The following is a 24444-nucleotide window of genomic DNA, read 5'->3' on the forward strand; positions in this document are numbered from 1 at the left end:
GAATCCTGTCTTAGGGTCCTCTTCAGGAAGCACTCAAACTAAGACATATCCCTGAGTACTCCATAATAATGCATTTGGAGTTTGACTATTAATCGATCATAGAATTTTAAAATTTAAAGGGTCATGACAGACCATCGCGGATAGAAACTTCATTGGCCTGAAAAGGAAACCAGTGTGCAGATGGCTGAAATCATTTGATCAAAATCAAACTACTAGCTAATGGAGGACACAGTACTTGAATCTGGTCTCTTGACACCCAGTTCAGTTCTACTCTTCATGGAATCTGAGCTTATCTACCTCATGGTATTTCTCACACAAATGGCAAAAATATAGTACATGTTACCCCTCTTGCACCTGTGACAGACATTACTAATCCATATCAGCATTCTTTTTCAATCAACCCAGATCTAGTCTCAATCTTCCTCAACAGAGCTCCAGGCAACAATTATCATTTGGTCAGAGGTAATCCATGAAACAAAACCTATTTTCCATGCCTGATCTCACTCAAAAAGGATATCAATTTTCTTTGTTTAAAATTGTTTTTGATTATTTTTCACTCTCTGCTTTGGCAGTGGGTTTCTGGGCAATACCTTCACTTGCTCAAGAATTTAATGATTTGTTACTCTTCTGCATGCATGCTGGCATGTTTGATGAAAGTTTTATCAGTGATCTCCCACCCTAAGAATTCTTTGGGTGAGAGTCTTTTAAAGCATCGATGTGAAGACTAGAAAATCTCCCAAAAGAACTAGCTACATTCTCAGTCACATTTTGGTTTTCCTTTTTGTTTTGGTTGGTGCTTTTTCTTATTGTCTTTAATTGTGTTACAACTCTTCACATCCTCCAGACAACCAATTATTATGACCATTTTCTTGAACATATCAAAATCAAAATCCTATCATCCTCTACACTGTTTTTTATGTCTTCCCGTACTGCTGGCTTCACATTGAATCTGATGACTTGATATTTAGACACAATGCAAGAGAATTTTTTAGAAACATGTTCTCTTCGGGTCTTGATGACATTGATTTTTTTCAGTCTTCCTTGAGTGAGCTGGGTGGTTGCAGACCTGTGTGTTACCTCCAACCCCTTGCGGCTGCCTTGGGGTCATGCTACCTCACAGTGACAACTTTTCATCTTGTGATTTGTCATTCTGATCAGGTGATGCATTTTAGGCAATAACTTCCATATGTGAGGATCCAGGGCCACCAGGAGTGCTGCTGGCAACTTTCTCAGAGACTTTTCCCCTTGATACAAGGCTGTGCCCAAAGACATAACACTGGGACACAGAAATGGGCCTTTCATTGAAGACCCAGGCTTTTTGCCCAAGTAGGTGTCCAGCACCAAAAATAAAAATAAAGGGTAGGCATCATTCAGACAAAACCAAATGGTAATTTTTAAAGAGTAAAAGGTACCTCTTGCACATAAATACTGACACCATGAGACTGAAATAGAATGTCTTCCTAAAATGGCACGACTGTCAACAGCTCAGTGAGAGATGTGACATTTGTAAATGCAATGGAGGTAATCCTCACCTAATAGAACGGATCGATTCCATGCATGTTTACTTAGCCATAAAGTTTTATCATTTTGATCTGATTTTCCCATTGACATTTGTCATAATATTGAAAAGGTAATTCTTTTCCTGAAAAAGTGTTGCCCTTAGAGATTCAATAAATACAAGCAACAATGCATAAGCAATTCAAAATAACCTATTTGAAGTAGGGTCATTAGTACTTTTGAAAAGAATGGTTATAACAGTCAAAAATATTAGAAACAGTTGTGTGCTATAATCGAAAGAAGTCATAAAATTAGGTCAGATTCCCTAGCAACAGAGCCTGAGTTTGGGATTCATGTGCAAGTAATCTACAATTGCATAAGGTTGTGCCCTCAGGAGAAACCTGTAGGAAGTGAGAGATGAAGATAGAGAAGGGGAAGAAGCTAAGCTAGAGTATGTTTTTAGGTGTACCCTGGTGTCTGCCTGATCTCCCAGGGAGCTCTGGAATATATAACTTCCATAACAGCATTTGTCCCTCCTAGGGGCAAGGGAGCTCAGTTCCTCTACCTCCATACCAGTCAGTTATTGTCTACAGACCATCTGATCAGGAGATGAATGTCAATTCCCAGGCACCTCCGGGAGAGGCACCCTTCAGTCTCCCAAAGGCAATCCCCTGGGGAAAGAATCTAAGTGTGAGTCCTTAACAGTAATACAGTCAATAAGCAGTTGGCTTATGAATGCACCTGATAAGTAAAAGAGACCAAGCCCAGGGCATCTGGAGAGGCACAAAAGAAAAGAAAGACCACTAAGGAAAGTCCAAAGAATAACTGCACAAGTTTGAGAGAAAGAGAACGTGACTCAGCAGCTAAGTCATATAAAAATGTCTAAGGGATCCTGATGGGCAGTAAACTCAGTACGAATTAACAGTAATGTAGCTCTGTTTAAGAAAGAAAAAAAACAGGCTGCCAAATGCTGGCAAGGATGTGGAGCAGTGGGAACGCTCATTCATTGCTGGTGGGAATGCAAAATGCTACAGCCACTTTGGAAGACAGGCAGTTTTTTACAAAACTAAACATACTCTTCCCATATGATTCAGCAATTGCATTACTTGGTATTTACCCAAATAAACTGAAAACTTTTGTTCACACAAAACCTGCACATGAATGTTTCTGGAAGCAATATAACTTTATTCATAACTACCAAAACCAAGATGTCCTTCTGTAAGTGAGTGGATAAATGAACTATGGTCCTTCCATATGATAGAATATTATTTAGCACTAAAAAGAAAAAGAACTGAGTTATCAGGCCACAAAAAGACATGGAAGAAACTTAAATGCAGATTCCTAGGTGAAAGAAGTCAGTCTGAAAAGGCTACATACTGTATTGTTTAACTATATGACATTCTGGAAAAGGCAAAACTCTAGAGACAGTAAACAGATGAGTGGTTGCCAGAGATTTGGGAGAAGGAAGGAGAGATGAATTGGTGGAGCACATGGAATTTTCAAGGAAGTGAAACTATTCTGTATGATATTGTAATGGTGGACACATGACATTACGCATTTGTCAAAAACAATGGAACAGGCCAGGGCAGTGGCTCACACCTGTAATCCCAACACTTTGAGAGGCTGAGGCAAGTGGGTCACCTGAGGTCAGGAGTTCGAGACCAGCCTGGCCAATATAGTGAAACTCCATCTCTACTAAAAATATAAAAGTTACCTGGGCGTGGTGGCAAGCACCTGTAGTTATGGCCACTCGGGCGGCTTGACCCAGTAGGTGGAGGCTATAGTGAGCTGAGATCACACCACTGCACTCCAGCCTGGGTAACAGAGCAAGGCTCTGTCTCAAAAAAAAAAAAAAAAAAAAAAACAAAAAAAAAACACACACACACAAAAGACAAACAAAATCCAATGGAACTATACAACACAAAAAGTGAACTCTAAACTATGGATGTTAGTTAATAACAATGCATTGGTTCATCAATTGCAACAAATGTATCACACTAGTGCAAGATGTTAATAATAGGGAAAACTAGGGGAGAGGGAGTATTTGAGAATTTTCTGTTTTCTGTTAAATTTTTTTCTGTGTACCTAAAACTCTAAAAACAAAGTCCATTCATTAAAAAAAAAGGTAAAATGAATTTGGGAGCAATACTAATAGAAACACACTAATGAGAATGTGCACGAATAATAACTTTATTCTACTTTTCACTGTTAAAAACAGGCAACACCTGTGGCATGTGCTTACTTCAAAGTGCCAAATGTTGCAAAGGGATTATGAAAGCTAGATATGTTCAGAATAGAAAAACCGACACCCTGAAAGGATGCAAAACCATGTCACATGAGGATATGCAGAAGGGAATGAGAATCTTTGACTTGCAGGAGTAGAGTTAATGAGTGGGGTGGAATGCAAGAGCAGTGGTCTTTAGACATTCGAAGGGCTGCCTTATGAAGGAATGATTTCTACAACTCTACACTGGTATGTAGAGCTATAGTAAAACATATTTGGGCTTAACATAAAGCTACATTTTTAAATAATTAGAACTGCCCTAAGATGGAATGGGTCAACATGGGAAACGATAACCTCCCAGGCAAGCAGAAGATAGACCATCACTTAGTGGTCTGGTTTTACATCTAAGTGAACTCTTTTGCCTTTTTTCTCCCATATTTTTCTTAATTGGACTCCCTAGCCTATTTTAAATACATTTTCCTAGTAAAAACAGTTTTATTTAGTACTCATATCAGAGGTGATAGCAATGAAGGACAGTGAAAATGAAAGAGTGAAATATTTAAATAACATTTAATAATGGCATTTTGTGCTTATATCTGCTAAGAATTACAGCTATCCAAAACACAACTCATACCTGTTATTTCTCACCAAATTAGTAACTTGTGTTTCCCATTTGTTCTTAATTTGATAATTGTAACAGCTTTATTTATTGGGTACCTGTTATGTGTCAGATATTTTGTAAATATTGTCTCAATTTAATCTTCACAATGAACCTGTGAGACAGATTTTACCTGTACTTTCTGAATGAGTAAACAGGCCTGGTGCAGTGGCTCACACCTGTAATCCCAGCACTTTGGGACACCAAGGTGGATGGATCACTTGAGGCCAGGAGTTTAAGACAAGCCTGGCCAACGTGGTGAAACCCCATCTCTATTAAAAATGCAAAAAAATTAGCCGGGCATGGTGGCAGGCTTCTGTAATCCTAGCTACTTGGGAGGCTGAAGCAGGACAATAGCTTGAACCTGGGAGGCAGGGGTTGCAGTGAGCTGAGATTACACCACTGCACTCCAGCCTAGGTGACAGAGGGAGACTCTGTCTCAAAAATATGGATGGATGGATAGATAGATAGATTTTTTTTTTTTTTTTTTTTTTTTTTTGGAGACGGAGTCTTGCTCTGTCCCCCAGGCTGGAGTGCAATGGCGCAATCTCGGCTCACTGCAAGCTCCACCTCCTGGGTTTACGCCATTCTCCTGCCTCAGCCTCCCGAGTAGCTGGGACTACAGGCGCCCACCACCTCGCCCGGCTAGTTTTTTGTGTTTTTAGTAGAGATGGGGTTTCACCGTGTTAGCCAGGATGGTCTCGATCTCCTGACCTTGTGATCTGCCTGCCTCGGCCTCCCAAAGTGCTGGGATTACAGGCTTGAGCCACCGCGCCCGGCCTGATAGATAGATAGATTTTATCTTCTAGTCTATATATATATATATACACACACACACACACATATATATGTTCAAGGTGACTAGAAGATAAAATGATTTACAAAAATGGAGTAGCAGAGCTCACTCCTGGTATAGCGGATAAGGGCACACACATTGGAGTCAGAGAGATTTGATTTTGAATTCTGGCTGTAACATTAAAAAGGCCATTTACTGTAAGGCTTAAAAACAAGGGTTGCCTGGGATTTGAATCCCAGCTGCACCATTACTGAATGTGTGACTTTGGGCAAGTCATTTATGTTCTCTATGCCTTAGTTTCCTCACCCAGAAAGTGAGGATAATGATACTACTTGCCTCACAAGGAGATTAAGAGAGTTAACATTAGTTTAATGGTTAGAACAGTGCTATGCGCATGCTTGACTTTCCTCTCTTTCTTTGCCTTGTCTGGTTTTCGTTTTTATTTTTATTTTTATTTTAAGTTCTGTGGTACATGTGCAGGATGTGCAGGTTTGTTACATAGGTAAATGTTTGTCATGGTGGTTTGCTGCACCTAAATACCCATCACCTTGGTATGAAGCCCAGCATGCATTAGCTATTTTCTCTAATGTTCTCCTTTCCCCCACCTCACCCCTCAACAGGCCCCAGTGTGTGCTGTTTCCCTCCCTGTTTTCATGTGTTCTCACTGTTCAGCTCCTGCTTAAAGTGAGAACATGTAGTGTTCAGTTTTCTGTTCCTGTGTTAGTTTGCTGAGGATAATGGCTTCCAGCTCCATCCATGTCCCTGCAAAAGACATGATCTCATCCTTTTTATGACTGCATAGTATTCCATGGTATATATGTACCATATTTTCTTTATTCAGTCTATCATCAATGGGCATTGGGGTTGATTCCATGTCTTTGCTATTGTGAACAGTGCCATAATGAACATATGCATGCATGTATCTTTGTAACAGAATGAATTATGTTCCTTTGGCTCTATACCCAGTAATGGGATTGCTGGGTCAAATGGTATTTCTGGTTCTAGATCTTTGAGGAATCACCACACCATCTTCCACAATGGTTGAACTAATTTACATTCCCACCAACAGTGTAAAAGCATTCTTCTTTCTCTGCAACCTCGCCAGCATCTATTGTTTCTTGACTTTTTAATAATCACCATTCTGATTGGCATGAGATGGTATCTCATTCTTTTAATGAAGGCCCATTGTGGGATGTCTGGAATCTCAAAGTAGTGTGCAACCATAGTTTGCAAATGAAATGTAAAAGCTGTCGTCTGTCTTACCAATTTTTTTTTTTTTTTCTGAGACAGACTCTTGCTCTGTCACCAGGCTGGAGTACAGTGGCGCGATCTTGGCTCGGCTCACTGCAATAACCGCCTCCCTGGTTCAAGCAATTCTCCTGCCTCAGCCTCCTGAGTAGCTGGGATTACAGGCATGCACCACCACGCCCAGATAATTTTTGTATTTTTAGTAAAGACGCAGTTTCACCATGTTGGCCAGGATGGTCTTGATCTCCTCATCCCATGATCTGCCTGCCTCGGCCTCCCAAAGTGCTGGGATTACAGGCATGAGCCACTGCGCCTGGCCCCAATATTTTTAAGAAAAGTGACAACTTTAATGTTGGGTGTTACTCCCACCCTGAAATCACCATTGGCTTCTGGCAGGTCACTAAAAGACTCCATGAGCAAGGTTAGCATGTTCTGAGTCATGATGTCTTGGACATTGTGAAGTGCAACCAAAAGAGAGACTTGTAAAGGATCTCTTTTGCAAATTCATCTATTTCATCCATTTCCACTTCTTCCATTTTCTCCACTCTTCTGGAAAGTATTACTTTTGTACCTGAATGTTCCAACTTACTGATTTTTAAGGAGACAGAAACACTCAGGATATTTTTATGTCTGATTTGAGATTTGAAAGGATTTGGCCTTTATATTACTTTCTATTTTTAAATACTTTGGAAGAAAATAGATTTGATTCATTGCCTTATTCTTTTAATAACAAAGCAAATAGTAACTCATTGGCTAAAATATTGCACAAAGTTAAACATTATATTTTGTAAAGTCAGATTTACTTACCAAATCATGGGGGAAAAAAGAAAGAAACATGATAGTAAATGATGGCGATCATCCACTGATTTAAATTAATAGAACTACAACATTTTACCGCAAAGAAAGAAGTTTCTGTTACTGCATAACAAAAGGATAGTCTACAGATGTAACCAAGACACAGAAGTGTTGCATATTCAAAAAGAAGACTGGGTTTGAGTAGACCTTTATCACAAAGGAAGGGGACAATAAAGACTCTGACTTCCATTTTTCATTGTTTTTTATCTTTGAAAGAGAAATAAAGGAGCTTTCCCTTAGCATAATAGAGAGTCAAAGTCAACAGTATTCACAGTGAAGAAGAAAAGTCACTCTCCTTAGAAGTAGCAAAAATCAAAATAAAACAAAAATCAGATATGTGTTCTGTCACTACTTTGCTTCAATATATTATTTGGAACTCTTCTTGGTCATCAAAATAAGGTGAGGAAAAGAAAGAGGGTAAGTATAGAAATGAAAATGATAAAAAGTTATGCTTTACAGGCTGGGTGCGGTGGCCCACGCCTATAGTCCCAGCACTTTGGGAGGCCGAGGCAGGCGGATCATGAGGTCAGGAGATCGAGACCATCCTGGCTAACACAGTGAAACCCCGTCTCTACTAAAAATACAAAAAAATTAGCCGGGCATGGTGGCGGGCACCTATAGTCCCAACTACTCAGGAGGCTGAGGCAGGAGAATGGCGTGAACCTGGGAGGCGGAGCTTGCAGTGAGCCGAGATCATGCCACTGCACTCCAGTGACAGAGTGAGACTCCGTCTCAAAAAAAAAAAAAGTTATGCTTTACAAATAATACAACGTATTGTGAAAATAAAAAATAATAACATGATTGAGAAAGTGAAGACAACTCACAGAATGGGAGAAAATATTTTCAAATCATATAGCCGATAAGACTTGTACCTAGAATATATAAAGATCTCTCACAAGTCAACAATTTTAAAAAATCCAATTTAAAAAACGACAAAGGATTTGAATAGACATTTCTTAAAGGAAGATATACAAATAGCCAATAAAGACATTAAAAAGATGCACATCATTAGCCATTAAGAAAGTGGAAATCAAAATCACAATGAGATGCCACTTCACCCCACTAGGATGATTAAAATGAAAAAGACACATTGCTGGTGGGAATATAAAATAAGGCAACCATTTAGGAAAACAATGTATCAGTTCCTTAAAAAGTTAGTTCACTTCAAGGTATATACCCAACAGGCATGAAAACATACATCCACACAGTAACCTCTACAAAAATGCTATGGACTGAATGTTTGTGTTCCTCTCTAAATTCTTAAGTTGAAGTCCTAATTCCCACTGTGATTGTATTTGGAGCTGGGGCTCTTGGGAGACAATTACATTTAGATGAGGTCATGAGGGTGGACCCCATGATGGGATTAATACAAGAAGATGAAGGGACAAGCCCATGTGAGGAAACAGCAAGTAGGGGCCATTGACAAACCAGGAGGAGGGCCCTTACTAAGAACTCTACCACGCTGGGACCCTGATCGCAAACCTCCAGCCTCCAACTTATGAGAAAAAAAGTTCATTTTTGAAGTCATCCAGTCTGTGATATTTGATACAGCAGCCCAAGCTGACGGAGACAACAAATGTTCACAGCAGCATTATTCACAATCGCCAAAAAGTAGAAACAGGCCAGGCGCGGTGGCTTACACCTGCAATCCCAGCACTTTGGGAGGCCGAGACGGGCAGATCACGAGGTCAGGAGATCGAGACCATCCTGGCTAACATAGTGAAAATCTGTCTCTACTAAAAATACAAAAAAATTAGCCAGGCGTGGTGGCAGGCACCTGTAGTCCCAGCTACTTGGGAGGTTGAGGCAGGTGAATGGCCTGAACCTGGGAGGTGGAGCTTGCAGTGAGTCAAGATGGTGCCACTGCACTCCAGCCTGGGCAACAGAGTGAGACTCCATCTCAAAAAAAAAAAAAAAAAAAAGTAGAAACAACCCAAACGTCCATCATTCGAATGGATAAATAAAAGGTAATATATTCATACAATGGAATATTATTTGGTTAAAAGAAGAAAAAGTAACGAAGTTCCTATAATTCGACAACATACCTTGAAAACATGCTAAGTGAAAGAAGCCAGTCACAAAAGGCCACATATTGTATGATTCCATTTATATGAAATGTCCAGAATATATAAATCCATGAAGACAGAAAGTATAGTAGTGGTTACCAGGATTTGGGGGAGAGGGAGGAGGAAATAAGGGGTAACTGCTAATGCATACGGAGTTTCTTTTGTCGTGATGAAAATTTCTTTATTTATTTTTATTTTTTAGAGACAGTCTTGCTCTGTCACCCAGGCTTGAGTGCAACGGCACAATCATGGTTCACTGCAGCCTCAATCTCCCTGGCTCAAGTGATACTCCCACCTCAGCTTCTGAAGTAGCAGGGATTACAGGTATGAGCCACCACACCTTGCTGAAAATTTCTAAAAGCAGATAGCAGTGGACTCCGTAAACATACTAACAACCACTAAATTGCACACTTTTAAAGAGTGAATTTTATGGCATGTAAATTATATCTTAATAAAGCTGGCATCAAAAAACAAGAATCAATAAGCCAAAAAAAATCAATAAACCAATTCCTAGAAAATATATAGATATATGAGATCATATTAACAGAATAACTTAATTTTAATGGCAAAAATAAGCCTCAACAGATAGTCTCTGCTCATGTGTAAATATAGTACAAATAATAATAGTCTCCAAGCTAAATTATAGATAAAATAAAACTTTTAATTCAATCTCAAGATATTAACACGATAAACTATAAAATTTGATAAAATAAAAGCAAAATGTATATATTTTTAAAAAGATAATAAAGGAAATGATTAGGAACTTGGCTTGCTACACTTTAAAATGCATCTTTCCACAGACTGGGAGAAAATTTTTGCAGAAGACATATCTGATGAAGTGTTATCTCAAATATACAAAGAACTCTTAAAAGTCAACAATTTTTTTTAAAAAACACCAAATTTTAAAATGAGCAAAAGATGTGAACAGACACTTCACCAAGGAAGATATACAGACAGCAAATAAGCATATGAAAAGATGCACAACATCATGTTAGTGAGTTGCAAATTCAAACAACAATGAAGCCGGGTGAAGTGGCTAACACCAGCGTGTAATCCTAGTACTTTAGGAGACTGAGAAGGGAGGATTTCTTGAGTCCAGAACTTCAAGACCTGGACAATATAGTGAGACCTCATCTCTACAAAAAAATAAACAAAATAAGCCAGGTGTGGTGGCTTATAGTCCCAGCTACCAGAGAGGCTGAGGTGGAAGGATCACTTGAGCCCAAGAGGTTGTGGCTGCAGTGAGTGATTGCACCACTGCACTCTAGCCTGGGGGATAGAGTGAGACTCCAGCTCAAAAATAAGTAAATAAAAATTAAAAACAAAACAACAATGAGCTACTCTATACGCCTGTTAGAATGGTGAAAATCCAGAACACTGACACCACCAAATGCTGGCAAGGATGTGGAACAACAGGAACACTCATTTGTTGTTGATGGGAATGCAAAATGGTACAGCTACTTTGAAGACAGTCTTGCAGTTTCTTACAAATCTAAACTTACTCTTCTCATATAATTCAACAGTCGTGCTCATTGGTATTTATCCAACTGACTCGACAACTTTTCCCCATGCAAAAGTCTGCATATACATATTTATAGCAGCTTTAGTCATAATTGCCAAAGCTTGGAAGCAACCAAGATGTCCTGCAGTAGGTGAATGGATACATAATCTACAGTACATTCAGACAAGGGAATATTATTTAGTGCTAAAAAGAAATGAGTTATCAAGACACCACACACACACACACACACACACACACACACAACCATAGAGCAAACTTAAGGCATATTACTAAGTAAAAAAAGTCCATCTGAAAAGGCAAAATACAGTATGATTCCAACTATATGACATTCTGGAAAAGGCAGAATTATGGAGGCAGTAAAAAGATCAGCTGTTGCCAAGAAGGAAGATGAATAGCAGAGCACAGAGAGTTTTTAGGGCAGTGAAATTATTCTGTATGATACTATAATGGTATATACATATTATTAAACATTGTCAAAATCCACAGAATGTACAGCACCAAGAGTGAACCCAAATATAAACTAAGGGCTTTGGGTGATAATGATGGGTCAATGTAGGTTTATAAATTGTGACAAATGTACCACTCTGGCGTTGGATGTTGATAGTTGGGGGGATTGTGTGGGGGTGGGGTGTGAGGGATATATAGGAACTCTGTACTTTCTGCTAAATTGTGCTGGGAACCTAAAACTACTCTAAAAATTGAAGGCTATTTTTAAAAAACGCATCCTTAAAGAACAATTATAAAACTAAATAGTTCTAAGTTAAGAATGGATAATATAAGAACCACAATAGCAATTCTAGAAATAAGCCTTAATCTCTCAAAAAGTTTAACATATGGGCATGTTGGGCATGTTGGCTCATGCCTGTAATCCCACTACTTTAGGAAGCTGAGGTGGGAGGATTACTTCAGGCCAGGAATCTGAGACCAGTCTAGGCAACACAGAAGTCCTCATCTATACAAAAACTTCAAAAAATTAGCTGGGCATGGTGGTGTGTTCCTGTAGTCCTAGCTACTTAGGAGGCTGAGGTGGGAGGATCACTTAAGCCCAGGAGTTCCAGGTTAGAGTGAGCCATGATTAGGCCACTGCCCTCCAACAGAGGTGATAGGAAAAAAAAAAAAAGTTTAATATATGAAATATTAAGGAGAGTGGAGAGATGAATCATAATTTAATAAATATTGTTGGAAAAGTTGGGTTTTATTATGAAGAAAATTAAACATCAATTCATACCTCACAATCAACACCTAATCACAGTAAAACTAACCCTTTTTTAGTAAAACTAAACCTTTTAGTTTTACAATTAGTAAAACTAATTGTAACTAACAGGGTTACAATTTTTAACTTTTAATACTCCAAAAGTAGTAGAATAAAAGTTCTGTATTTATTTAATTAATTGAAAATGTTTCAACTGATGAAGCAAATAGAAGATCTACCAATGGCAATTGAAATGGATTCATATAAAATACTAAAACATTAATTTTAAAGACATTTGCAAAACAACAGTTACTCAAGAAACGTAGGTTGATAAACTAACACAATGGAACACAAGGCTCTGTCCTCAACCAAGGTGGTAAACTGTCTAAAGTTCCAGAAATGGAATAGGGGATGGCAGTTTATGGAGTCCATGTGATAAATCAAAATCGTCTTCTATCAGATGATTCATGAGAGGGTGAATTCAGTATGCAAAAATGTAAATGCACCAGACCAATGTGGTTCAGCTTTTATGTAACGAAGTTGCAAGTTGTTTTTCAGTTGCCATAGACCCCCAGGTTGAAGGTCACGTAACTGAACACCCAAATGTGCAACCACGGGCAGAACCTAAGTGCTCAGCAGCAAGGAACAGGAACTGTATTAAGTGGTGGACACTACATGGCAGGATCCAGGATCCAATCAGATCAAACCCTGATGTCACTCCATAACAGGATCCAGTCATATCATGTCTCCTAGCATTACCTCATTGCAAGATCCAATCAGATCATACCCCATTTTTCTGTGGCTATAAAATCTGACCCAGTCTCCAGCTTGGAGAGACAGATTTAAACAAGGTCTCCCTCTGTCACCCAGGCCAGAGTACAGAAGTACAAACACTACTCTCTGCAGCTTTCACCTCCTGGGCTTAAGTGATCCTCCCACCTCAGCCTCCTGAGTAGCTGGGTAGATGTAAGCACTTCCTCCTGTCTTTGTGTCAGCTCACTCAGAATAAATCTTTCTCACTGCAAAAACCTGGTACTGTAGTATTTGGCTTTCCACTGCCCAAGCAAATAGACCCAGTTTAGTTCAGTGACAAAAGGGCACTTCAGAGATATCAATGTGTAAAGCACTAGAATATGAGTTACATAAAAGTCAAGCAAATCAAGAATGGGTCAATTTTCAAAAATCTATTACTATAATTCACCATATTAATAGGTTTAAGGAAAAAAAAATATGATTATTTCCCAAAATACTGAAAAAGCTTAGACCAAATTTAACACCAATTCCTAACAAAATCTCTTGAAAAATAGAAATGGGCCCAGTATGGTAGCTCATGCCTGTAATCCCAGCACTTTGGGAAGCCAGGGTGGGTGGATCACCTGAGGTCAGGAGTTCAAGACCAGCCTGACCAACATGGTGAAACCCCGTCTCTACTAAAAACGCAAAAATTAGCCAGGCATGGTCACACACACCTGTAATCCCAGATACTCGGGAGTCTGAAGCAGGAGAATCGCCTGAATCCAGGATATGGAGGTTGTAGTGAGTCAAGATTGTGCCATTGTATTCCAGCTTGCGCAACAAGAGTGAAACTCGATCTCGAAAAAAAAAAAAAAAAAAAAGAAATGGATGAATATTTCCTTAACATAATAAAAACAGATGTACTTCAATCCTAAAGGAGCATTCTACTTAGGAAAACTCTGTAGGTATTTTTTCATTAACGTCAGGAACAAGGTAAGTATGGTAACTGATTTAACATTGCTCTGTAGGAACTAACTAATGCAATTATATTTGTCAAAATGTAAGATCATAGAACAGAAAAAGGTGAAATAAAACTGTTTTCACTTGAAGGTGACATGATTTATACCTGGAAGACCCTAAATTAAATGAAAAAATAAATAATAAAAAAAAAAAACTCAGCTGGCAGCAAGATATAAAATGAGCATGCAAACATCAAAAGCTTCAGGACTTCTACTTAGGAAAATATGAGTAACAGACTTCCCATCCCACTTTAAACAATTAGAAATTTGGTCAAAAGATATCTCAAATATTTTTTGAGATATTTGATAACAGGCAATATGGGACAGTGATTCCTTGGAGAGAAGAAACAGGGTGAACTCTACAATTGCTCCCTTCTAGGCTTACCACATGGAGAGCGGTGCAAGCCACAAAGCAGGAAAAAGAAACTCAGGAGAAGCCTGGAAGCCTCACTGAGTGAGGAGACAGACAAACTTGGGACTTAAAGGAGGCGAAAGTGACTAGAAATTACAGGTCAGAGTACTGGAGAGAAAAGAGTTGCGCAAAGAGCTCCAGAAGTCTACAGAGTATCCCCCTTGAGTCTCAAATGACAAAAGGGCTAGGAATAGTGCCTGTTCTTAATAGCCACAGTAGAAAAATCTCATAATGCTTATGGTATAAGGTAGAGCATTCAGAAGGGTTTTGCCTCCATGGTGTAAAAATTAACTGTAGATTAAAGGTCACTCTGCTCCTGCCTAACAAAGCTTAAAAGCAAGCCTCAAAAGGGTGAAACAGTTCTCAAGTAACTTAACTGTAACCCAGATACAATCTCAAGAATATTTGTTAAAGTGCAAAAATATCCAGGACTCAACAAGGTGAAATTCATATAATGTCTGGCATCCAATCAAAAATTACTAGGCATGAAAAAAGTAGCAATATATAATGCATAATGAAGAGAAAAATAAATCAATTGAAATTAATTTTAAAATGATACAGGCTGGGCATGGTGACTCACACCTGTAATCCCAGCACTTTGGGAGGCCGAGGTGGGTGGATCACCTAAGGTCAGGAGTTTGAGACCAGCCTGACCAACACAGTGAAACCTTGTCTCTACTAAAAATTCAAAAAACAACTAGCCAGGCATGGTGGCAGGCACCTGTAATCCCAGCTATTTGGGAGGCTGAGGAAGGAGAATTGCTTGAACCTGGGAAACAGAGGTTGCAGTGAGCTGAGATCACGCCATTGCACTCCAGCTTGGGCAACAAGAGCAATAATCGATCTCAAAAAAAGAAAAAAAAGATACAGATGATAGAATTAGTAGACAAAGATATTAAAACAATTATTATAATGATATTTCATACTTCCAAGAAGGTAGAGGAAAACACGGGCATACTTAGCAGACACTTACTATAAAGGAGAACCAAATCAAACTCCTAGAGAGAAAAAATACAATGTCTGAGGTAAACAAACAAACAAAAAACATTGTATGGGATTAACAGCATAATTATATACAGCAGAAAGAAAAGACAAGTGAAATTTAAGTCACAGCAATGGAAAACAAGCAAAATGAAAGACACAGAAGATAATGAATAAAGTATTAGTAAGGTATGGCAAAAGTTAAGTGGACTAATATGAAAGAGAGACAGGATGGTACAGAAGAAAATACTTGAAGAAATTATGCCCCCCAAAATTTAAAATTTGATGAAAACTATAAACCAAGAAACACAATAAACATGAAGAAGAACTACACCTAGACACATCATACTTGCTTAAAACCAGTGATAAGGAGAAAATCTGAAAAGCAGTCAAAGGAAAAAGAATTACACACAGAAGGATAAAAATAAGAATGACAGCAGACTTCTAGTTAGAAACAATGTAACCCAGAAAACAGTAGAGCAATATCTTTAACTGTCAACTTAGAAAATGTCATTAATGCTGGGTGCAGTGGCTCCTACATTTAATCTCAACACTTTGAGAGGCTGAGGTGAGAGAACTGCTTGAGCCTGGGGGTTGAAGACCAGCCTGGGCAATATAGTGAGACTCCATTTCTACAAAAAATGTTTAAAAACCAGCTGAGTGCCAAGGTGGTGCATGCCTGTGGTCCCAGCTACTCAGGAGGTTGAGGTGAGAGGATCGCTAGAGCCCAGGAAGTCAAGGCTGCAGTGAGCAGTGTTTGCACCACTGCCCTCCAGCCTGGATGACAGAGGGAGACCTTGATTCAAAAAAAAAAAAAAAAAAAAGAGGAAATATCAATCACAATAAATGTGAAATAAAAACCTTTCAGACATGCAAAAGCTGAAAGAACTCATCATCAGTGGACCAGTGCTATAAGAAATGTTGAAATGTTAAAAGAAGGTCTTCAGAGAGAACAAAAATAATGCTAGATGAAAAATGGTAAAATGTAAGTAAATATAAAAGACTGGTTCTCTTATTTTTTAAATCACTTTTAATCTCCAAATAGCCAAAACTATCTTAAGAATGAACAACTAAGCTAGTGGTCTTTCACTTCCTGATTTCAAAACATATTAAAAAGCTATGGTAATCAAAACAGTACAGTACAGGCATAAAGAAGACATACAGAACAACGGACCAAAAAAGAAAAGTTTCATGGCATTGAATTTGGCAATGATTTTTTGGATATGACACCAAAAATACAAGCAATAAAAGTAAGAATAAACAAATGGACTACGTGAAGCAAAAAACTGCATTGCAAAGGAAACAATCAACAGAATAAAAAGGTGACCTACAGAACAGGAGAAAATATTTGCAAATCATATATTTGTGAAGAGGTTAATATTCAGAACATACAAAGAACTCCTGCAACTTAACTTCAACAAAAACCTGATTTAAAAATGGGCCAAGGACTTGAATAGACATTTCTCCAAAGAAGATACACAAATGGACGACAAGAATATAAAAAGATGCTCAACACTGCTAATCATGAGGGAAACAAAAATCAAAACCACGGTGGAATATCACCTCACACCCATTAGAATGGGTGCTGTAAAAGAAAAGGAAAGCAAAGGAAGACAGGAAGGAAGAAAGAAAATAAATAATAAGTATTGTCAAGGATGTGAAGAAATTGGAATCCTTGTGTACTGTTGGTGGGAATGTAAAAATGATTTGGTTGCTATGGAAAACAGCATGGCAGTCCTAAAAAAAATTAAAAATAGGATTACCATATGATCCAGCAATCCCAGTTCTGGATATAAATACAAAAGAATTGAAAACAGGATCTTGAAGAGATACAGTAATTTGTCACTTAATGATGGGGATACAGTCTGATAAATGTGTTATTAGGCAATTCTGTCATTGTGTGAACATCATAGAGTGTACTTACACAAACCTAGATGGTATAGCCTACTATACACCTAGGCTACATGGTATAGCTCCTAGGCTACAAATCTATACAGCATGTTACCGTACTGAATACTACAGGCAATTGTAACACAATGATATTTGTGTATGAAACATACCTAAATATAGAAAAGGTACAGTAAAAACACAGTATTATAATCTTCCAGGACCAGCATTGTTTACATGGTTGATCACTGACTGAAACTTCATTATGCAGAGCATGACTATATTTGTACACCCAAGTTCATTATTATTAGTCACAATAGCCAAAAGGTGGAAGCGACCCAAATCCATTAATAGGTGAATGTATAAACAAAATATGTTTATATATACATAATAAAATATTATTCAGCCTTAAATAGGAGGGAAATTCTAACACATGCTATCACATGGATGAACCCTGAAGACATTATGCTAAGTGAAATGTCAGTCCCCCCCCAAAAAAAAATACATACTGTTTCAGTTTTGCAAGATGAAAAAGTTCTGAAGATTGCCTATGCAACAGTGTAAACACACTTAACACTACTGAACTATATACTTAAAAATGGTTAAGATGGTAAATCTGATGTTATATGTATTTTATCATTATTTTTAAAAATAAAAGAAAAAGAAACTTGGTAGATTTCAGTGCAAATATTATCAAGGGTAAAAATGGCATTTCATAATGACAAATGAATCAATTCATCAGGAGGAAATAATCCTAAACATTTTATTCCTAATAACAGAGCTTCAAAATATATGAAACCAAAACTGATAGAACTCTGAGGAGAAAAGAAACAAATCCACAATTATAGTTGGAGATTTCATCATCCTCCCTTAATAATTGATAGAACAAGTAGACATAAAATCAGTAAGGACATGAGGACTTGAACAACAACCAACTCTACCTAATTCACATTTATAGAACACTCTACCCAGTGAGAGAATGTACTTTGTTTTCAAGTGTGCTTGGGAATTTACCAAGATAGATCATATTCTGTCCATAAGACAAACGTCTCTCTCTCTACCTCTCTCTCTCTCTCTCCCTCTCTCTCTCTCTCTCTCTCTGTGTGTGTGTGTGTGTGTGTGTGTAGTTGTTGTTGAGACAGAGTCTTGCTCTGTCACCCAGGCTGGAGTGCAATGGCACGATCTCAGCTCACTGCAACCTCTGCCTCCCAGGTTCGAGCAATTCTCCTGCCTCAGCCTCTCGAGTAGGTGGAACTACAGGCGTGTGCCACCAGGCCTGGATAACTTTTGTATTTTTAGTAGAGACGAGGTTTCACCATGTTTGCCAGGCTGATCTTGAACTCCTGACCTCAAGTGATCCACCCACCTCGGCCTCCCAAAGTGCTGGGATTACAAGTGTGAGCCACCGGCCCTCAACACATAGGTTTTAAAGAATTCAAATAATGAAAAATATGTTTTCTGATCACAATGGAATTTAACTATTAATAGAAAGCAGTAGCAAACTGGTGATACCTAAGGCTCCAAAGACTCTCTGCTGGATGATTTTATTTACATGACTTTCTGGAACTTTAGGGACCAAAATATGACCCCTAGTGATTGCCAGGAGCTCATCTTGAGTGAAGAGGTTGAAGACAAAGAAATTGGTAGAAAACTCTTTTTTATCTTCATTGTACTGGTAAACATTTGTCAAAACTCACAGAACTATACACTAAAAAGTATGAATTTTCTAAATATAGAAAAGCTGTCTGTAAATTACACCTTAATTTTTTAAAATGAAAGAAAACATCAAAGTATACATACACGTAAATAGACAATACAGTGAATGAGAAAACCTCATATATAATATTGAGAAAAAATTAAACAAGAAATGTTTTATGTGAAGATAACTATAAACCTTCTTTAACCATCCTGGCTAACACGGTGAAACCCCGTCTCTACTAAAAAAATACAAAAAACTAGCCGGGCGAGGTGGCGGGCGCCTGTAGTCCCAGCTACTCGGGAGGCTGAGGCAGGAGAATGGCGTGAACCCGGGAGGCGGAGCTTGCAGTGAGCTGAGATCCGGCCACTGCACTCCAGCCTGGGCGACAGAGCGAGACTCCGTCTCAAAAAAAAAAAAAAAAAAAAAAAAAAAAAAAAAAAAAAAGACACAAAAGTCAACTTAAACAATGAAAATGCGTCCTTTGTTTTGTTTCCTTTTCTACGTGCTTCAAAACATTCTTTCAGGCCGGGCGCGGTGGCTCAAGCCTGTAATCCCAGCACTTTGGGAGGCCGAGATGGGTGGATCACGAGGTCAGGAGATCGAGACCATCCTGGCTAACACGGTGAAACCCCGTCTCTACTGAAAAATACAAAAAACTAGCCGGGCGAGATGGCGGGCGCCTGTAGTCCCAGCTACTCGGGAGGCTGAGGCAGGAGAATGGCGTAAACCCCGGAGGCGGAGCTTGCAGTGAGCTGAGATCCGGCCATTGCACTCCAGCCCGGGCGACAGAGCGAGACTCCGTCTCAAAAAAACAAAACAAAACAAAACAAAACATTTCATAATGGAGATTTCACTGGTTGTGTTCAGGATCAGTACACAGATATTTCAATTTGTACACAATTCTTAACATACACACACAAAAAAAATTTACAAAGTCATGTATTGTAATTCTTTTTAAAAGTTATTTTAGTGACTTTCCAGCTTAAAATTTGGAGGCAAATTTTCCTTAAGAGGATATGAAGTACCAGTATCTACAACTGTTGATAAGCTGTTACCTATGTCCCACCAATTCACAATTTAATATCATATACATTACATACTCAAATTCTCAGTCTTTCACAGCACATTAGGTTAGACCATGTCAACACCACCTAAAGATATCAGCTCTCTATAATTTATTAATTTAATGCAATCCCAATAAAAATTCCAAAGAGTTTTTCTTTTCTTCTTAACTGATCATACATCAGAAAAGTTCATAAGGAAAAATAAACAACAAGAATAGCTAGGAAAATAGTGACAAGGAAGCACTATCTAGGAAAAACATACAGCAAAGTCTCTCTAAAACAGATGAATGAACAGGTCAATGGACGAAAATAGAAGGTCCAGAAATACCCAAACTACATATGAAAGTCTAGTACATGATAAAGCTGGTATCTCAAGTTACTGGGACAGGGATAACCTTTATAATAAATGGTGTTGGGACAGCTTGACACCCATTTGAAAAAGAAGTAATTAGATTCACTCCTCAAATCACACACAATAACACACTCCAAATGTATTATAGATCTAAATGTAAAAAATAAATCAGTTCAAGTACTAGAAGTAAGCATAAGTGAATTCTTCTATAATTTGGGTGTAGGGAAGAGTATGACTAAAAGTCATATATTAAAATATGACTAAAAGTCTAGACGTCATAAAATAAAAGACTGGTAAGTCTGGCTACACAAAATTTAAAATATTTGCATGGCAAAGAAAAAAAAGCCACCATAAGCAAACTCAAAAAACAAAAAATAAATTGGGAAGACATACTCATAACACATATCACAAATAAAGGACTCATATCCCTTCAAACTTTATAAAGAACTTTTAAATTTTAAGCAGGGCACGGGGGGAGGGGTGGAGACCAGAAATCCTAAGGAAAAACAAGCAGCACGCTCCCCCCTCTTCCGGAACAGGGCAGTAACTCACTGTAGTCGGCGCCCCCTGGAAGAGAGGGTTCTGCGTGGCGTGGGGTCTCTGCGCCCGCCCGGGCTGCTGGGTCTCGCGGGCCCCGGGCTCAGCCCTGCTGTCCCCTTCCCGCACCCGTCCCCCGCGCTCCTCACCATCCTCCCGAAGAAAGAGCGCCGGAAGGCCTGACACGCCCCAGGGTTCCCGGCCAGCCGCACGCTCCCCGCCTCCGGATCTCGTCCGGCTCTGGAAGTACACGTGTAACTCGGTTCGCAAGTTCTTCGGAGGTCGGAGCCCCTGGACTCAGAGCAGCTGCAGGAAGGGGCCTGGGGCAACCATCCTCGGCTCGCCCAGACTGCAGGTGCGTCCCACCCAACAGACTTGTGCCTCGAACTTCTTTCGCTTTCTTTTCTCTGAAAACCGCTGCTGCCAAACATTGAGGCCTCGAGTCCACAAACAGCTGCCTCAGGATTTTGTCGCCCTTTGAGACATTGCTGCTAGACAAATCCTGGGTCAAAGTCCTGGGCTCTGCAGTTTTATTAGTTGTGTAGCCTTAGTCGATAGCATCTGTACAATGGGCACAGCCATAGCTATTTTATGTTATTGTCATGAAGATTAAATGAGATAAAGTCTGTAGAATGCCTGACACATTAAAACACAAAAATCGGTTTTCCTTTCCTTTTCTGCTGGGCATCCCATTCCTTGCCCCCCAAATCTCCCTACACACCCATCTTTAGAAAAATACACTGGGTTCTTTCCTGTGCTCCCTAAGCCAGAGCTGGAGTCAGGTTCCCCTCTGGCCCAACAAGGCATTATTTAACAATCAACGCGTATTGAAGGCCTTTGATATGCCTGGCACTGTGTTAAGATTATAAAGATGAATTAGACAGATCCCTTCTCTTTGGAGTGAGGGGGGAAGTAAGGAGATGGAGAAATAAAACATAGATTAATACAGTTACCTGGTGTATCACAAAAAGTCCTGGCAGTATACTGGTGGTATACTCAAAATTAATCATTGAGGATAATTTAATAAAGAAATTATTTACACAGGTGTGGGCAAAGGATTAAGGAAACCAGTGAGAGATGGTGAAGCAGCCTCCTCTCCTTACCATCTAGGCTGAAGGGGCAAGGGAGGGGGCATCTCCTGAACTTGGTAAGAGCTATACCCATAGGAAAGTGCCAGCAGGTAGGACCCATGACTGCTTTCGGGAGACAGCCAGGGGAGTATAAGCATCTCAAGTACTCTCTCCCTCTGCCTTCCAGTCTCGTGCTGGTATCTCCCACTGCAGAACCCAATGAGTAATCAGAGAATGGAGCTGATGTGGTACTCAGAGGTCAGCCCTGGGTACCACCTCCAAGGCAGAGAGCAAGGCAATGGATTTTGGTATCATATTTGCATTGAGACACATATAAAGTATTAGGATAACAGAAATCAGTGGTTTGTTGTAATTTAGAGACAAGATTGGAGAAAAGTTTCTATAGTAGTGGCATTTCAGTAAGACCTTGGATGATGAGTAGGGGATTTTCTAAGAGGAAAATGAGGTGAAGAATGAGAATGAGGCGTGTCTCTCTCTCCCTCTCTCTCTTCAGAGTTCCTTCTTTCATCATCTGTCATGCAGAGAGCAGGAGTAGGGGGTGGATTACACCGAACAAAGATCACACGCATGAAAGTATAGACTGTGCTTTGGAAAATCTTGTAGTCTGGTGTGACTGAACCCTAGGGACTTGGTGGTGAGGAAGGAACACAAAGTATGCAAAGTGGCATGAGAAATCTCTAATGGCCATGCTGCTGAGTTTAAACTCTATTTTCTAGGCCAGTGGATCTCTAAACGTAATTCCCAGACCAGCAGCATCAGGCTCATTGTGAAGCAGGAACCAGGGTGATAACTCCTAGCACTGCATTGCATTACATCTTACTTTGCCTCACTTCTCTTTTTGTTTCTCCTTGGGCTTGGACCTCCAAAATTATTAATATGTTAATCTTTGCATCGAGCTCTGTGTTTTAGATCTGATCAATAAAAATGACCCAATCGATAAAAAAGGAAATAGTACCTAACTTCTGTATGGAAATCAAACCAAAAACAGTACTAAATTTTTTTTTTTTTTTTTTTTTTTTTTTTTTTTTTTTTTTTTGAGACGGAGTCTCGCTCTGTTGCCCAGGCTGGAGTGCAGTGGCATAATCCCAGCCTACTGCAACCTCTGCCTCCTGGGTTCAAGCGATTCTCATGCCTCAGCTTCCCAAGTAGATGTGCACCACCATGCCTGACTAATTTTTGTAAACACTAAACTATTACAGTAAGTGTAAGGAAGTCCAATAAAGATCTTATTTTTCTCCTAATGACTACTTTGATGCTGTTTTCAGGGAGGCATCAAATACGTCAGTATTATTCTTTTTTTTTTTTTTTTTTTTTTTTTTTTTTTTGAGACGGAGTCTCGCTCTGTAGCCCAGGCTAGAGTGCAGTGGCCGGATCTCAGCTCACTGCAAGCTCCGCCTCCCGGGTTCACGCCATTCTCCGGCCTCAGCCTCCCGAGTAGCTGGGACTACAGGCGCCCGCCACCTCGCCCGGCTAGTTTTTTGTATTTCTTAGTAGAGACGGGGTTTCACCGTGTTAGCCAGGATGGTCTCGATCTCCTGACCTCGTGATCCACCCGTCTCGGCCTCCCAAAGTGCTGGGATTACAGGCTTGAGCCACCGCGCCCGGCCAGTATTATTCTTTTATTTTATTTTTTCTTTGGAGAGAAGGGTGCCCCTGATCTAATAGTGCTCAGTGAGTTGTCTGGGTAATTCAGCACCAATGTTGGAGAGGTGAAACAGAAGCAAGGTATTACATATGCTTTCTCTAGCAGAAAAGAGATGAAATCTGCAGCCTACTTTTATCTTTATAACCTATGTGTTATAAGGAAAAAATATTGAGAAATGTGATTTTTACAGCCAAAAGTAACAGCAGTGAAGTCAAGAGTAGTTAGGTTGTACTGTGATAATTTAGGAAGCAGCTACACACCAAATCAACTAAAGACCTCCATGCACATGTTTTACAACTGTATCCTGTGTGTGTTGTAGGAAACACCCAGAATCTCAACCGAAAGGGAAAAAAAAGAAGGGAGAGAACACAATTTGTTCTAAATCTTTAACTTTATTTAAAGCAGATACAGATAACACCTTCCAAAGAGTAAAAGCAGTAACCCAAATGCTCTCCAGTCACCCATACCATGAAACTTGCACATCACACACAGTGCAATCTCCCATCCAGAACTTAGTAGAAACCAAACTTTTCCTTCTTTGGAACAAATTTAGCTAAAAGATGAATAGCTAGAAAATAACTATAATGGTAAAGAATTTAATGAATCACCAAAAACTAAATTTATAATCTGATTTTTTAAAAAATCATGTATCATTTAGCTTAAGCTTCCTCAACTCTCTGGACAAAGAAAAAGATTCTGAGTTTTTAAGTTCTTCAAATAGGATTTCCTCTGAGTTTTTAAGTTCTTCAAATAGGATTTCCTCTGGGGAAATTTGCTTTGAGTACTGTGTGGGAATCCATTTCTGAGAGAAGCCCAGAATAAAGTGTTCGCCTCAGCCTGCTCCATGGAGAAGTACCCTCATGGGAGACAGTACAGATCTCAGGGGCAGAACTATGGGGGCAGACTACCTGGTTCATGTCCCAGCATTTCCACTTATTAACTGTGTGACCTTTGGCAAGTTACT

The 24444-nt window shown here is 39.3% G+C and overlaps 3 protein-coding genes across 3 annotated transcripts in view; 2 read left to right on the forward strand and 1 right to left on the reverse strand.

The window, feature by feature from the left end:
* Positions 1-21338, reverse strand: part of PARP15 (poly(ADP-ribose) polymerase family member 15) — a 54980-nt gene extending 33642 nt beyond the window's left edge. The window contains 1 exon segment of the mRNA XM_050781843.1: positions 20894-21338. Coding sequence (XP_050637800.1) covers positions 20894-21175 — 282 coding nt within the window. The 5' untranslated portion in view covers positions 21176-21338.
* The window catches only part of KPNA1 (karyopherin subunit alpha 1), a 335799-nt gene that overhangs the window by 163662 nt on the left and 147693 nt on the right, over positions 1-24444 (forward strand). The window lies entirely within an intron of this gene.
* The window catches only part of MIX23 (mitochondrial matrix import factor 23), a 304832-nt gene that overhangs the window by 67419 nt on the left and 212969 nt on the right, over positions 1-24444 (forward strand). The window lies entirely within an intron of this gene.

This window comes from Macaca thibetana, chromosome 2, assembly GCF_024542745.1.
Source record: "Macaca thibetana thibetana isolate TM-01 chromosome 2, ASM2454274v1, whole genome shotgun sequence".
NCBI lineage: Eukaryota > Metazoa > Chordata > Mammalia > Primates > Cercopithecidae > Macaca > Macaca thibetana.